General features: G+C 41.6%; 1 protein-coding gene across 1 annotated transcript in view; it reads left to right on the top strand.

Moving 5' to 3' along the window:
• RIPK2 (receptor interacting serine/threonine kinase 2) overlaps positions 1-7,726 on the top strand; it is a 37,678-nt gene extending 29,952 nt beyond the window's left edge. Inside the window, exons 7-11 of the mRNA XM_006114326.5 lie at positions 667-752; positions 906-1,001; positions 2,203-2,308; positions 4,494-4,673; positions 6,137-7,726. Coding sequence (XP_006114388.3) covers positions 667-752; positions 906-1,001; positions 2,203-2,308; positions 4,494-4,673; positions 6,137-6,489 — 821 coding nt within the window. The 3' untranslated portion in view covers positions 6,490-7,726. The remainder of the gene's footprint in view (positions 1-666; positions 753-905; positions 1,002-2,202; positions 2,309-4,493; positions 4,674-6,136) is intronic.
• Positions 7,727-15,919: the final 8,193 nt, after the last annotated feature.

The following is a 15,919-nucleotide window of genomic DNA, read 5'->3' as shown; positions in this document are numbered from 1 at the left end:
TTTAGATTAAAGAGTTCATCATACTATTGCAAAGGGGAAGGAGGGTTATTTTGTTGTAAAGCAGCTATTGTTTACATAATGTTAGGCTTATACCAGACATGTTGTTTTTACTCCCTCTAGTGACAGTTCAGAAGCAGTCAGCTCCTGGAAAGAAGGAAATGTTTAAAAATGAAAATTTTGTCTCTACTAGAAAAGCCAGGGGAGAAAGAAAAAGACACCATAATTAGAGGGGGAAATAATTGCAAGTTTTCAACAAGTATCACAAAAAAAGTAGAGAATAAAATAGAAAAGACAAAGAGCCACATTATCAGCTATTCATTAGTACAGCAAAGTCACTGATATGATTCCACATATTTAAACAAAATTATGCAATACGTTTTAAGAAGGTAGTTGAAGTTGTGGCGTGTATCAGACTCCAGTTTGCTTAGATCACTTTTTGTATCTGAGTTTAAAGTAGACATTTCTATAACTAACACAGTAATGTAGAAATTTTAAAAATCAACTATTTATTTAATTGAATGCAAGAAGTGTTCATTTATCACCCTAATGCTCTAATTATTATGTGTTGGTGGAGGAAACATTTTCATAAAGGTAAGATAAATAGCTCAAACAAATTGAAATTGTAATTACTGTTAATGTTGAACTGAATATCCTTTTCTCGTTTAGAATGCTTAATAGATCTTGAACCAGTGCTGAGAACATTTGATGAGATATCAATGTTTGAAGCAGTAATTCTGCTGAAGAGAGATAAGGTAAGTAACTTTTATTACAATGCAATATGAAATTTCATTGAAATGGCAACTTGTGCTTGTCACAATGTAACTAACATAAGAATTGAGTGCATTCTATCCTGGCCTCATAGATTTATAATGTATAACTAATAAGAATATGAATGTTTCTTTCAGTCACAGTATGAATCACAATCTATTCGCGTAAGTCACAAGATAGCTGATGTGGAGCTGACATCTGTAAATATACCTCTGAATCTTAGTCCACAGGAGGTAAATCTTTTTCTTTTGAATTTTGAGTTCAAGCTCCATCCCTAATGCATTTGGGTAACAAAAATATTTTTGAAATGGTTTTTAATTTAGTACAGGGAAAACTTTTCCCACACTTCTCTTCTGCAGCTACACAAACATGGAAAGCATAAAATGCAATGGTATGACAGGTTAAACCTCTCTGGTCTACAGGGCCAGCCCATAACATTTTGGCACCTGAAGCAGGGAGCTCAAATGATGCCTCCATGCCCCCTCTTTTGGGTCTGCTGACGGACCCTGAGAGAGCCCAGAGTCTGGCAGCAGGAGGGCGGAATTGACTTCCCCTGGTTCAGCAAACTCCCTCATTGGGACCAGTCCGGTCCTGAGGCTGCTGGACTGTAGCAGAATCAGTGGGCACACAGCAGAAGGGAAATACATTTCCATCTTCTGCACATCAAAGTATAGTGCTTTTCCTCATTTACATAACGTGGATAAGATTAGTTGTGTGCAGACCAAGGGAACTGGAAGCCATGATCACTGAGTACATGGTAGGGATGCAAGATCCCATTTAAAAAGTTAACTGGTTAAATGTTAAGTTTAACTGGTTATCCAGGATCCCACAGGCAGAGGATCCAGTTGGGCTGGAGTGGCCCCGCAGTGCGGTGCATTGGGCTCAGCTGGGCTGGAGTGGCCCTTCTAACCCCTCCACACCCAGGCAGAGGACAGTTCCAGCTCAGCCAGGCTGCTGGTTAACCACTTATCTGTTAAGCATTACCTGGTAAAGGAGATGTTTACCAGTTAAGCCTTTATATCCCTAGTACATGAGCACACACATACCTGTAAAGAGAGCGTAGCAGACCGCAGATGCTGCAACAGCCTGTTATTTGTGACACAGTGGGTGTTTTCTGGGTTGGAAAAGAGGATTCCATTCCCCTCTCCTACTGATGTTGCTCATGCAAAGTACTTAATTTTTAAATGATTGCGTCCCTTAGTGCTGCTGCTGTTCTTTCTTACTATTAATAATTAAAATTGCACATAAAATCTTGGTCGGAAGGTGAAAGAACATTTGCATTGTTTTAATTTATTTTTAATGTCTTCCTGTATTTCAATTGTGAAGTAACTTGAGCATCTTAATAACAAGGAAAAGACAATGATATGAAAGCACTTTAGAATTAACTAAATCATTCCAAAAATGTAGTCTTCACTGTATGAATGACTTTTTCAGGAAACATGTGCTCCCTTCCTACAAAGTGGTGTACTCCCCCTCCGCAGCATGCCTCCTGAACTATCAAGACTCAAGTCTGCTCCAGAGTATAATATCCTCTCAACAGGTATGTAACCTTGCTGCACAGTAATGATTCATAATATTCAGTTAATGTTGAACTGCAACTTTATACTCTAGTTGTGACACTGCATTTACACAAGAGTACTCACCCTGCTCTGAGTTCCCAGCTCAACTTAAGTATGCCTCCATAGCTGGAATCAGTCACTCTAGCTTCATTACATCATTGGGACAAGTAATTGCACGTTCATGGCCAGAGTACTGACAAGGAGAGGAGTAACTGCTAGGCTATGGGCCACACTGAACCATGACAGTCCATTTATGAATATTTTCAGAATAGAAACAAAAGAAAAGGAGAATTGTTTAGATTGGCTTAGAACTGTATGGTGAAATGAACAAGGGAAAAATTAGGCTGAGTATGAAGGATGAATGTGAATGTTACCTTGACATTGACTGTGAACTGTTATGTTCCCAGTCTCCCATTGAAGAGAATGTTGGTGGTGGTATCTAGAGTTTTCTTTCAGACTTCAGTATATAGGACAGAAGCTCTGCTGATGTCATTAGCCAATGATCTTCATCTAGCAGTGTTATGCAGACTGAATGCCCGTAAAGATTCTTTTGCCTCTGTTAGTTCTTTCACACAGCTGAGTGAGGTATTGATGTCCTGTCTTTGTTCTCGAGGGGGTATATATGAAATCTCTCAAGTAACTCTGATCCTTTCTTTGTGAAAGGTCACACAAGACGAGTTGTTTTTTTAAATTTATTTTGTATTCTGATATTGCCCAAAGGTGCTATCTGGATCAGGGTCTTCCTGTGTTTCCTACTAACACAAACAGAAGTAGGAACAGTATCAAGCCTGAAAATCTAACAATCTAAGATGAAAAGAAATTTGTACAGGTGGAAGGGGGTGACAATCAAATATATTTTGTAAACACACAAAAAATTAAAAATGACTGTTCACCAACTACCCTCAAATGCTGGCTGATCCATTTTAGGCAGCACAGCAGAAGGATGTTATTAGCCCTTGGCTGCCTTGAGCAAGTGATTCATCACAATGTGTTGGTTATTTTTTTAAGTGTTGAATATAAAACATTCAGCAGTTTTACTGGATTCCCCTGATTGAATAATCAAAACAGGCTGTGTTTTAACCTTTTGTATATCACCAATTTCATCCTGCAGGTTTTCATGCCCTGGCACAATGTTGCAGACATTTGGGTTCTGTTTTGTTTGTACAGTGCCTAGGAAAAGGAACCCTTGTCCATAATTAGAGTTCCTAAGCACTGCAGTAGTACATATAATAAAATGCAAACACTGCTGGGAATGTTTTTGTTAAAAACTGTTTCTTTTGGAATTACGCTTCTGTAAAAAAAAAAATATAGAAACATACCTGTTGTATTGGGTTTTGTTTCTGTGTCTGGGTACAAACTTATCCTAAAAGGTACTTTAAGTGATGTACAGTTTTAGGCTTACCCTAGCTAATGTGTCCAGATAAATTCTATGATTTTATTGTCTATCAGGCACTGTATCAAGATAAACCTGTTACCATACTGCTGCATCTCTTTCACAATGTCGTTTATTCTTATATTCAGGCAGTTCTGCAGTTAAATGAATTGTCTATTCATGAATTGTTATACACAGTATTCAAACCTCTATTGTCACATAAATTAGATAAAGAGATTTCATCTGAAATTTTTATGAAGTTATATGCTGCATCAGCACAAGAGATAACTAGTAGAACAGATAAGAAAGAAACTCTTTCCATAAAATAAAGATTGCTATTAGTCTTCTAAATGCTACTGTTCTAATTGAGTCTATTTTAGAAGGGTTTAGCACCACCACACTTCTTGTGCTAAAATAAATAAAAGGCACTAAAATAAATCTGATAAGAAGAAATAATTGGGCAATATGAAATTTGAAAGTCTGGCTGGCCCAGCCACTGTAGAATTTCCTGCTGCATAAGGCTTTTTAAAGTTGAAACTCTGACAAACCTGGTTTTCTCAAGCATGCTTGACCAAAAATTAAAAAACCCTTCAGATCTGAGAGAAAATAAGAAAAAAACGTAAAAGTGCCGTGAACCTCAACTTCATGAAAAATCTAAACGTTGTTTGTAGCAAACAGACATGAAAGACGTGCAATTAATTTGTTTTTTTTTCTAAAAGTGCTGTACATTTCTAAAACATTTTTGTTTCTTGTCTGAACCCAAAAGTAATATGATTTGTTTCCTTTTATTTAAGGTAAAGACAGCAGTTCTGAAGGACCGTGCTCCCTTGTTAGCATGGATGAAAATATCTCTCCAGCCCAGAGTGCTAACTTGTATGTGCCCTACCGCAGTTACCCATCCTCATCTGGTGCAGATCGCTCAGATACATCAAATCCTACAACACGCATGTTTCAGTCATCCGCACTTATCTCAGGTACAACACAAACTAATGGAGTTTTAAGTTCCAATAGTATTAGAGGGAAACAATGAATGGTCAGTGAGATGTCTGCTGTGAGATTTATTCAGAATCTTGGTATATGTGCAACTGCCAGTAATTTGTGTGTGTTTGAAAGGAAGACTAGGCCAATTGTTATTTAAGCACTAACACAGAAATGAAGAGTTTATAGTCTAGGATAAGGAAGATAGCACATACAGTGTTACTGAAGTGTGTATGATAGTTCTGCTTCGGTGCTGTATTTGTTAAAAGGGTATTATAATGGAGAATGGTACACTTACAAACACTTACTAAAGATGCCCAAGGTATAGGTAACCCTGCCTTTCTCCGATTTTTATTTTAGCCTATGTCTAAACTGCTTTCCTCTTCCAAAAGAGGAAATGCAAATGAAGTGCTGATATGCAAATCTCACACTTCATTTACATATCTTCTTCTGAACCATTTTTCAGACGAGGTCTTTTTGGAAAAAAAAAAAAAAAAGCAGTCCAGATGGGATTTTTCCCACAAAAAAACCCTTTTTCGAAAGAACCCTTACTTCTCAAAACATTAGGTTTACAGGGTTCTTTTTTAAAAAGGGGGGTTTGTGCAAAAAAACCCATCTAGACAGCTTTAAAAAAAAGAAAACTTCTGAAAAAGGGATCAGAAGATATGCAAATGAAGCACAAGTTTTGCATATCAGTATTTCATTTGCATTTCCTCTTTTGGAAGAGGAAAGCAGTCTAGACATAGCCATGGAGCAGGAGAAAAGAAGTGTTTTATTCCCATTCTGCTACTGAGGTATTGCACTGAGAAATTGTCTTGCCCAACATTACGAAAACAGTTTGTGGTAGAGTTAGTATTTGAAATATGGTCTTGTGTTCTAGTCTAGTGTCTTAACCCATTATCATTCTTCTCTCTATATCATGATAGTTTTGATCTTAATATAGCTGTGTCACTTGTATGAAAAGGCATCTTTGAGTTTAAGGTGCACATAAGGAAGGGATAATAGGGCAAGCCTGAAAAGCTCAGAGGAATGACTTATTTAAATAGGAAAAAAAAGGCATATTACAGAATGTTGTATCCATCCCTGTCCCTGATTCAGGAGTAGGTAAATTTGTGTGGGAGGAAGGCATTAGTGGTAGGGATGGTTGAAAGACTGGAGTTTCTGTTTTAAAGTAATGGTGGCATTTTAGGAAGTTGTATTTGTTACTTTTCCTTCCCTTAACAAATGAAGACCTAGCATTAGAACTACTAAAGAGAAATAATTTAATCAACCATTGATACATTTAATGAAGTTTTAATCTGGGATATATAGCAGCATTTTGGCAGAGTATTACAAGACCATCATTTAACCACAAGTGCAGTTTTTGAGCTGTTCTTTCTCAACTCATTCTTCATTTTATTGTCCTATAAATTCCCTATAACTGTGATAGTAGGTTTCTGAATCTTTCTTTAATTTTTAGGTTTTGCTTTGGAATCCATGCAACAGGATGTAGCTCACCAGTGGATCCAAAGTAGGAGAGAAGACATTGTCAGCCAGATGACTGAAGCTTGTCTGAACCAGTCTCTGGATGCCCTCCTATCAAGGGATTTAATCATGAAAGAAGATTATGAACTTATCAGCACCAAACCTACAAGGACATCAAAAGTCCGACAACTACTCGATACTACTGACAGCCAAGGAGAGGAGTTTGCTAAAATTATAATACAAAAGTTGAAAGACAATAAACAGATGGGCCTTCAGCCTTACCCAGATATATCATCTGCTTCTAAGACTGCATCTTTAAATTTGTCATATCAATATAAAGCCATGTAAATGTTTCCTTACTAGTAAGAGTTCCTGTTTCTGAAAGGTTACTTTATATCTGTATTGCTTTGGTCTTTATTGAATTTTTATCAATAGATCCCTGTGTGGATACAAAATTTGTATCTGCATCTGTATCCACAAAAATGTGCCGGAGATATCTGCATTGATGTTCGTGGATGTAGATACCATGGTTATAAAATGGATAGCCACAAATTTGCAGGATTCTAGATACAAAATTTGTATCCGCATCCATATCCACAAAAATGAGCTGTGGTTGTCTGTATGCACATCCGCAGAAGTGGATACCCATGGTTATAAAGCAGATATCTGTGGATTTGCAGGGTTCTATACATAAAGTCTGGAAAGTGAGAGAACGAGATGTCACTGTGGTCACATTGTAAGGTTGAAACTAGTCATTTTGCAGAGCAAGTAGAAAGTTAAATATGTACATATTTTGTTTATACGTAAAAAGAGAAGATTTTCCCATTTTAAATAATCATAATTATTGCATTTAAACATATTTCATTTAAGCGCAACTGTTTAAAATGGCTGCTCACTCACCATCATAGTGAGATTGATAAAAAAGGAAAAACCCTACAGGAGTGTGCAAAGATGTGCTAATGTTCATTTCTGTTGTAAGCTGTTTGCATAAAATCATAAAGATTAGAGTTGGAAGAGACCTCAGGAGATCTAGTCCAATGCCCTGCTCAAAGCAGGACCAACCCCAACTAAATCATCCCCAGTCAGAGAGAGCTTTGTCAAGCCTTACCTTAAAATCTCTAAGGATGGCATTCTGCCACCTGCCTAGGTAACCCATTCCAGAGCTCCATCACCCTCCTAGTGAAATAATTTTTCCTAATATTCAACCTTGTCCTCCCCCACTGCATTTTGAGATCCATTCTGTCATCTGCCATCACTGAGAATAGTGTGGCTTCATCCTTTTTGGAACATTATCCTTCCAGATAGTTTTGTTCCTTCCCTAAAGAACACTAAGACTACCAAAGTTTCATATTCCTGTATTTAGATTTTAACTTTGCCTCTTCACTCAAATAGCTAGCAGTGGTAAATCTCATGATTCCAGACCTGCGCCTGTTCCCATTTCACTCAAAGGAAGTCAACAGACTAACATGTTATCTGCAAGAACATTGCTGTCTAATTCATCTCTTGTCCTCACAAGCTTCACACAAGTTCACATCTCAAATGTAAAATGTTGCATATGATTCATAAAACTTCTAATTCCAATTTATTTTTAATGTCTACATAACTTGCAGTAAGCAGTGACTTTGTGTGGTATATTAAGATCAAGCATATGCTGCCCAGGTGTGTTAGCAGCAACACAATAAACACACAGGACCTCTTTTGACTGGCAAGAACTGAAAGTGCTGCAGAGCTAACCTACGTACTTCTGGAACAAAAAGTGTTATGTGCTGACCTGTAGTAATGTTCTCTGGTACTGAAAAGAATGGTGTTCAGCCAAGCCATAGAGGTGGAAATTCTGTGCCTGCCAGAGGCTTGCAGTTTGCGGTAACATTCCCCTTTAACAAAAGTTCCTGCCTTGAACCAATAAATAATCGCAAATCCCCCCTTGGTGTTCAGCCCTTCTTGTCTGAGAGAAGGCCATTGTCAGGGAGAAGTGTGTCCAGTCTGAAAGGAAGAATCTGATTTTGTTTTTATTCTCATTTAATACACTGTGAATGGCTATAAATCTGATTCATAGTTCTTTAATTTGCCTGGATGCTCATATACACACCATCCACATTTTGCAGTAGTAAGTCATTGAGTTGGTCAGTATGTTGTATACTGAATGCCATTGCCACTATGTTTGCATTTGAAAATCCCATCTCCCTATCCATGAGGCTTACAATCCGCATGAGTAGTATACTGTCTTTGTCATAATAGGCAAATCAATGAAGGATCCAACTTATTTGTATTTGAAAATTTTGGAGGATGAGTTGGGACTGCCCCATTTCAAACTAGTTCAGGTTTTACATTGTGCATTGCTGCTTGCCTGTGTTTAAACATGGCTTTGATTGTTGGTAACTTTTAACTTGATTTGTGAACTAGGTTGTTGGGGGAGAGGTGCCAGGGTGTGGTGTTTTTTTTGTTTGGTTTTTTTTTGTCCTCCATTTTGTTTTCCTCTTCAAGATAGCAGTCAGCCTTCTGGTCACCAGCTTCTGTCAAGAAAGGTGGGAAAATGGGTTGCCCAGATGTTGAGAGTAACTAAGTAGAAATACTTGGTTACACTACTCAAGTACATTTTTTTTTTGGTATTTGTACTTTACTCAAAGTAATTAATTTTTGACTTTTGCTCAAGTAGGTTTTTTAGAAAATATCGTACTTTTTACTCCACTACAATTTCTAGGAATACGTAGTTACTCACTACTTTAATCATTCTGATTTGCTAAAGCACATCTGTATGTGCAAGCACCCAGTCATCCAAAAAATAATCAATTAACAAGCACAATGACCCTGCCAACAAAGAAGCCTTAGCTGCCTCAACAACTTTTCATTCAAAAACAGTATCTCTGCAGGCACTGCAAGCCTGAGACCTGAGGGACCAGGGTGGCTGCCCAAGGGGGATATGCTGGGGGGGGGGGGCATATGAATAGACTCGTGACCTTACATGGAGCCAGCTAGCTAAATAGGAGGGAAACCCAGCAGCCACCTAAGCCAAGTTCAGGGACGACAGAAGCACTTACTGTCTCAGGTAAATCCTCTGCTCAGGTGGGAGCAGCAGCAGGGTGGGTGCCCAGGGCAGCCCCCTTCTTCTGCCCTGGCTCCCGCCCCCTCCGAAGAAGCCCTGTGATGAGAGGGTGGGCCACTTGGGGTGGGCAGCTGAGTTTGGTGGGGATTGAAGAATTGTTTCTGTGTGTGCAGCTTCCCTCTAGGTGCTGTCTGGCTGGGATTTGGAGCAACCCTACTATCTGGGTGTGTGCTAGTGTGGAGTAGGTGTGGGTCCACCCACCCACCCCTTTTTCCCTTTCCCCCTAATAGCCCCATAGGGGAACTGAGGAGGGCTGAGCTACTGGCTTGAGAGGGGGGTATGACACTTGAGTTGTTGGGGGGAGGCCTTTAAATTGCACCCCCATGAGCAGTTGGTCTTCTCCTCCTGTTTCCCTGGCTGGCTCAGAAGTTTTGCTTACTTTTTCTTTTCTTTTCTTTTCTTTTCTTTTTTTTTGGGGGGGGGGGGGAGGAGGAGGGGAGAAGGCCGCTGCTTCCTCAATATGAGGCAGGTGGTTTGGTGCAGATGAGATAAATTTCAGAGGGGTAGCTCTCCCATGTGCCCCCTAGGGAAATGAGTCACAGAGGGTGATGTCTGGCTGAATGATTGAAACACATTTACCTTCCATTCAATTCTTGATAACCTATCCACACCCTCGGGTTCTATTTATGTTTTCACTACAAGTTGTATTTATCAGTATGCTGACATTTCTGTGGTCAGGGTTAAAGCCTTGTTAAAACTTTCTTTGAGAAGTGGTGTTCTTGCATCAAGATTAAGAATAAGGAGATTTTCTTTGCTCCCCTTTTAATCTGCAAACCTTCTTCATGCTCTAGAAGTCACTCGGATTCCTAGTGTGAGAATCTGAAGTTAAGGTCTGATTGTTGTGACTTGCAATTTCAATGAAGCACTTAAACTCAGAGGGAACACAGTGGGAATTTAGGCTTTGTCCCATTCCCCACCCTCTCTGCAATGCTTCACCCCTGCTGCTCTGGCTTATAAAAAGACTTGGTGGAATGCACTTTTATTTTTTATGACTCTTTGTAATACGTTTTAAGCTTTTTGTCTTTATAATTTTCACAGTTGTGGGAAGTTATAGGGGGAGATCTGATAATTTTTTAATGACAGACAAAGTTGAAATGCAAAGAGTTCAAGTTTTAAAGCAGTTCAAACCAAGTGAGACACAAGGTGGGTGAGGGTTTTTTTAGCTTTGGTAGGTGAGATATTAGCCCTTTGGAGCTTCACAGACCTGGAGAAGAGCTCTGAGGAGTTCCAAAGGTTGTCTCTGTCACCAACCATAATAGGTCCAATTAAAAATATTACTTCACTCACCTTGTGACTCTCATCCAGGCACTAGCATGACTACAACAAAAACCACCATATCCCATGTCAAGATTCATGTCCAGATATACAAAATAATTATCCTAACACTAGACATAATTTGTTGATTTAACTATGCATTCACTCGTCCATTTGTGACAAGCCCAGTTCAGAAGTTTATATAATTGAATTTTAACTCTAGCAAGTGCTCAGGAAGCATTTTTCTTGCTTTCCCGATATGTAAATAATTTAATTATTACCGATGGAAATATTTCAGGATTTCTGTTATTTGCAAAGAAACAAACAAAACAAAAAACAAAATAAACACAAACCCCCTCCCCCCCAAACCCGTAGAGATTTCAGGTTCCTAAGTATCGTCTGGAATTGTTAAAGTTGCCTTCCCCAGCCCACTGCAATCTGAACTGGCACCCCTGGCAAAGAGGTAGGGGAACATCTCCAGGCTAAAGGAAAGGAACAAGCAGACAGGACGGAGTTGCAGAAAGCCAGGTAAGTGGACAGTCTTTCTGCATCTGGTCTTCTTCCTTCTATACTTGACATGCCATCCTGCGTGCACTGTGCTGACTAGAGGGCAAGATAGTGCATATGCGTGTGTAACTGGCCCTGCTGCAGACTGCTTACTAAAACAAATAAACTCTGTGCTAGCCTTTGTTACAACTGTGAAACTAGATTGCTGCACCCCAAAGGACTGTCAGCAACTAGGCTGGCTTCTGCCCTAGGCAGCCTACAGAACCAAAGAGCCTGCTAGCTGTCACCCTAGCACGGCTGATATGTGTGTTGATGACATGCACACAGAGAGCCCCTACCATTTATGACAACCGGATCTTATGTTTGCTTTCTAAGTTTAGTATTTTGTTAAATAAACCAGTTCTTGCTTTAGATATTTGTTTGACTTGTTTAATGCACGTGATATCGATACAGTGCAGGTGTAGTCCCAATAAGCAGGATTCAGTTCTGGCCTAACAAGGTCACTAGAATATGATGTATAATTTACTTTAAGGCTCTGCAGATGTTACCAGGTGAATTCCTGGAATGTGTTTTTGCAGTAAATTGGAACTTTGCATTTCAACCCTGTTTCTGTGCAGATATTTTAAACTTGTTACCAGTGTAAACGTACTCACTGGGGCACAGGCAGCATACAACAGGACAGTGCTTAGCGCCAGTGTGCTTTCCTTTTATAGAATAGATTTGAAGATGGCCTAATAGCATATGGCCATAGAGAGCTGTGCCAGTCTTGCTGGTAAGAGTTTGATGCCAGACCTCGACAATGGCCATGCAGTTTGCTTTTTTTAAATGCAAGACAGTTGTGCCAATAAATAATGGCAAATCCTGTGTTGTTGTACTTCTCTTATGCAATAAAATTGCCATAGGGACTAGCAGCACTTCAGACACAGAGCTGAGCAGTACCAAATACTGTACCTAGAAAAATCAGTAATTGACTGTGCAAGACAAGTTGCCTGCAAATTTGAGAGCAAGATTGAAGACAGTGTTAAATGCTAGTGAGTAAATGGGAAATGAACTGGAAGAGTGAAGTGAGAAAAGAAATATTGTCACTATTGATGTCACCTGCATGCCTGGATATTGCTTCCATTTTTCTGTCCCCAGCTCCTTTCCATTCATTTACTGTTTTATCCCTGGATCTCAGTCTTGCCTCCTGAAATGATGCAGGATTTCTTGAATTTATAAAATACATTTCATGAATGGGCATTGCTAAATACAGTAAAACTCCAATAGTCTGGAATCCAATTGCACGGCACTCCTGATAGTCTGGCATCAAAATGGCAAGAGCCTAGTGAGTGAGCTTCGGCAAAAAACGAGTCACAAGGCAACAGTGGCAGCAGCTGAACCGAGTGAAAAGGGTAAAAAAGGGTTAAAAAAACTAAAACATCACAGTATACTGTATACAGTATGTACAATAAAAAGGGTTAAGAACACATTATATACAGTATATACCAGTGGTCCCCAACCTTTTGAGGTTGTCGGGCGCCAGGGGGCGTGGCCGTTCGCCCTCCGGGCACCAGGGGGCGGGGACACTTGCCCGGGGCCGGCGCCCCCCTCCCCAAGCGCCACGCGCCCGGGGCTGGTGCTCCCCCCGCCAAGCGCCACGCACCCGGGGCTGGCGCTTACCATGCGCCATGTGCCAGGGGCCAGGCCAGCCCCGAGCACCTGGAGGGCGCATGCACCGTGTTGGGGACCACGGGTATATACTGTATACAGTATATATATAGTAACCATCTTATAGTACCTCCTGATAGTCCGGCATATCTGATAATCCGGCACCACCTAGGTCCCAAAGGTTCCGGATTATCGGAAGTCTGCTGTATATGGTAGACACAGTATCTGCTTATGTGATTGGGTTCTCTTGTGGTACACTCATAAAAAAGGCTTTTAAATTTTCCTTTCGTTAATTTAAATTCATAACAGATTGCAGTGTTCCACAATAAGATATATGTAGCGTTGTTACATACCTTGTTTCTTCATCTTTATAGGTCTCAAAGAAAGCAACTTTAAGTAGTACTTAAAGGGGAAACCCAGGAAGAATATTAGCAAAATTAGGCACAGGTTTGTCCTTTAATCCCTTCCTTTTGAAAGAGATTGAATGGGGCTCTTGTACATTTCAAAAGCTCAGGTGCCGCAGGTGAGTGCAGGGCCAGAGTGGTCCCCCACTGGTCCCATGCTCCCTGCTGGGCTTCCTTTTGAAATATACAAGATCCTTAATGGGGCTTGTGTACATTTCATAGTTGATGGGATTTTCATCAACTATTCAATTAGTCTATAAAGACACATATTGAAAAGTACACAAGCCCCAGTAATTGAGTAGTCGATGAAAATCCCATCAACTATTCAGTTAGCAATCTAAATTTAACATCCCTAGCTATAACCCCAACACCTACTGCATGTAGTTCACTGTCCCATATAATGTCATTTAAACCACTTTCAAAGAGATAGGAATGAGTTTGCTCTACAGCCTTAGCTGAGAGCCAGCTGGATTTTAGCTCAAGCTGTAGAGCCATGGTCACCAACAGGTCGATCGACTGGTCGATCATGAGGCCTCGACCAGTCGATCGTGAGGTGTCCTGCCTGCCCCCTTCCATTTCCCTCCCACCCCCCAAGAAGCCCCACTACCTACCTCAAGTGAAAATGGAGGTAGTGTCGGCTTCCCGGGGAAATCCCGCAGCTTAGCGCCACTTCCGGCGATTCCGGAAGTGCACTAGCTGCTCTGCCGGGCGTACTGCGGGAGGGAGCATCGGCTCTGGAGGAGGAGCACAGCGACTTCCCTGCACCGCACAGAAGGGGTGAGTCAGCCCCGGGGCAGGTGCGCGCGGAGTTTCCCTGCGCGGGGGGGAGGGTGAGTTGGGCCCGGAGGAGGCATGCGCTGGCTTCCGGGGAGGGGGGGAATCCTGGGAGGAGGCAGATGCAGGGGACTCTCTGCCTCCACTGCCCCCTGTCCCCACTGCCCCATTCCCGTTTCCACTGCCCCATTCCCATCCCCACTCCCCAAACTCTGTCCTCATTCCCCTGTCCCGAGCCACAGAATTCTGTCCCCATTGGCACTCTGTCCCCTGCCGAAGCACCCACTAGCACCCTTCCCCAGTACTATGTCCTCTGTTCCCACCAACACAGTTGGGGCCACATTAGTGAAGCTGGTGGGAGGGGCAGTGGAGGAGGGGTTTTTTTTCATCTCACTTGTTTCGCCCCAATTGACTTTTCTTGGGTCATTGACCCCTGACTCAATACAGGTTCCCTGCCCTTCTCAGAAATAAAGACAATGCAGAAACTTTTTGTTTGACACAGTATTTTATTTAAAAATGAAGCCTGGCCAACAAACCCCCAATTGGGGCCAAGCCCCCATCTGGCCACAGCATCGTAACACTCCTGCGCTCTCCTTTCCCCCAGACCCTACATCTGAGTCTGTGGCTTGCTTAGTACCCTAACCCTACATCTCACCCCAACACTGCCCGGCCTGGTGCCCTCTCCCCAAGCCAGTGTCCCCCTTATCCACCTTCTGCATCCAGATTTCCTGCCAGAGCTTGCACCCTCATCCCTTCCCACACCCAAATCCCTCATTCCCACCCCAGAGCCTACACATCCTGTCTCAACCCCGCAAGGATATGGCTAGACTGCAGGAGTTTTTCAGGATTCCAGAGATATCCCAGAAAAACTCTTCTGCATCCAGGGGATGCATTTGTTCTTCCACTTCTTTTAGTGGAAGAGCAAACATGATCTTTCGGTCACCCCTATATTCCTCTTTCTACAAGGAATAAGGGGGCTTCCAAAAGAAGGGTTTTCTGACATTTGGTCCAGTCTAGACGGGCCAGATGTTGGAAAAACCTCTTCCTACAGAAGAATTGGGGAAAAAAGCAGCAGTGTAAGGGTTGGGGATAGTAAGTGATGGAGAGGAGGAGAATAAAGAGGACGAGGCTTCAAGGAAGGGGCGGGGTGGTAGATCTTGGCTTGTTCTGTCATTTAAAAAGTGATCTTGGGTGTGAAAAGGTAGGAGACCATTGTGATAGAGGCTCATGCACTACACTCCAGGGCTACGTCTAGACTGGCATGATTTTCCGCAAATGCTTTTAGCGGAAAACTTTTCCGTTAAAAGCATTTGTGGAAAAGAGCGTCTAGATTGGCACAGACGCTTTTCCACAAAAGCACTTTCTGTGGAAAAGCATCCGTGGCCAATCTAGACGTGCTTTTGTGCAAAAAAGCCATGATCGTCATTTTCGCGATCGGGTCTTTTTTGCGCGAAACAAATCTGAGCTGTCTACACTGGCCCTTTTGCACAAAAGCTTTTGTGCAAAAGGAATTTTGCCCAAACGGGAGCAGCACAGTATTTCTGCAAGAAGCAGCTGCTTTTGTGGGAAAAACTTGCCAGTCTAGACACAGCCCAGAGGTCCCAGGTTCAGTTCAACGTGTTGGCATTAGACAGTTTTGCCACTTGCACCATAGGTCTGATTGAGCATATTGACAAGGCCTATAGGCACACACGGGGCATATCTACACTTAGAAATGATTTTGAAATCAGTAAAATTGATATAACTCCTGATTTAACAAAATCAAAATTGCATGTCCCCACTATGGGAAAATATTGAAATTAGTAATAATTATTGGAGCCTGCCTTGGACTGAGAGCTCCAGAAGAATTCCAGGCAGCAGGCACCAGGAGGGCAGATATTTCCTGTGGCTGCTTGGTCAGGCAAGTAGTGATAAATGTTTTCAGGGACTCCTGACTATGGCTGCATCTCTCACACTCTCATGGGAAACAAAAGCGACACAGTGGGCACGTGCCTTGTGCTCTGGTTGCCCTTACAAATGCCACAGCATTCACACCATGGAGCCAGAGCTACTGCAAAGCAGTGTCAGGCTCACAAGGCACGTGCTGCAC

The sequence above is a fragment of the Pelodiscus sinensis genome, chromosome 2 (assembly GCF_052426305.1).
Source record: "Pelodiscus sinensis isolate ZL-2025 chromosome 2, ASM5242630v1, whole genome shotgun sequence".
Lineage (NCBI taxonomy): Eukaryota > Metazoa > Chordata > Testudines > Trionychidae > Pelodiscus > Pelodiscus sinensis.
This window is presented reverse-complemented; position numbering and strand designations above follow the sequence as displayed.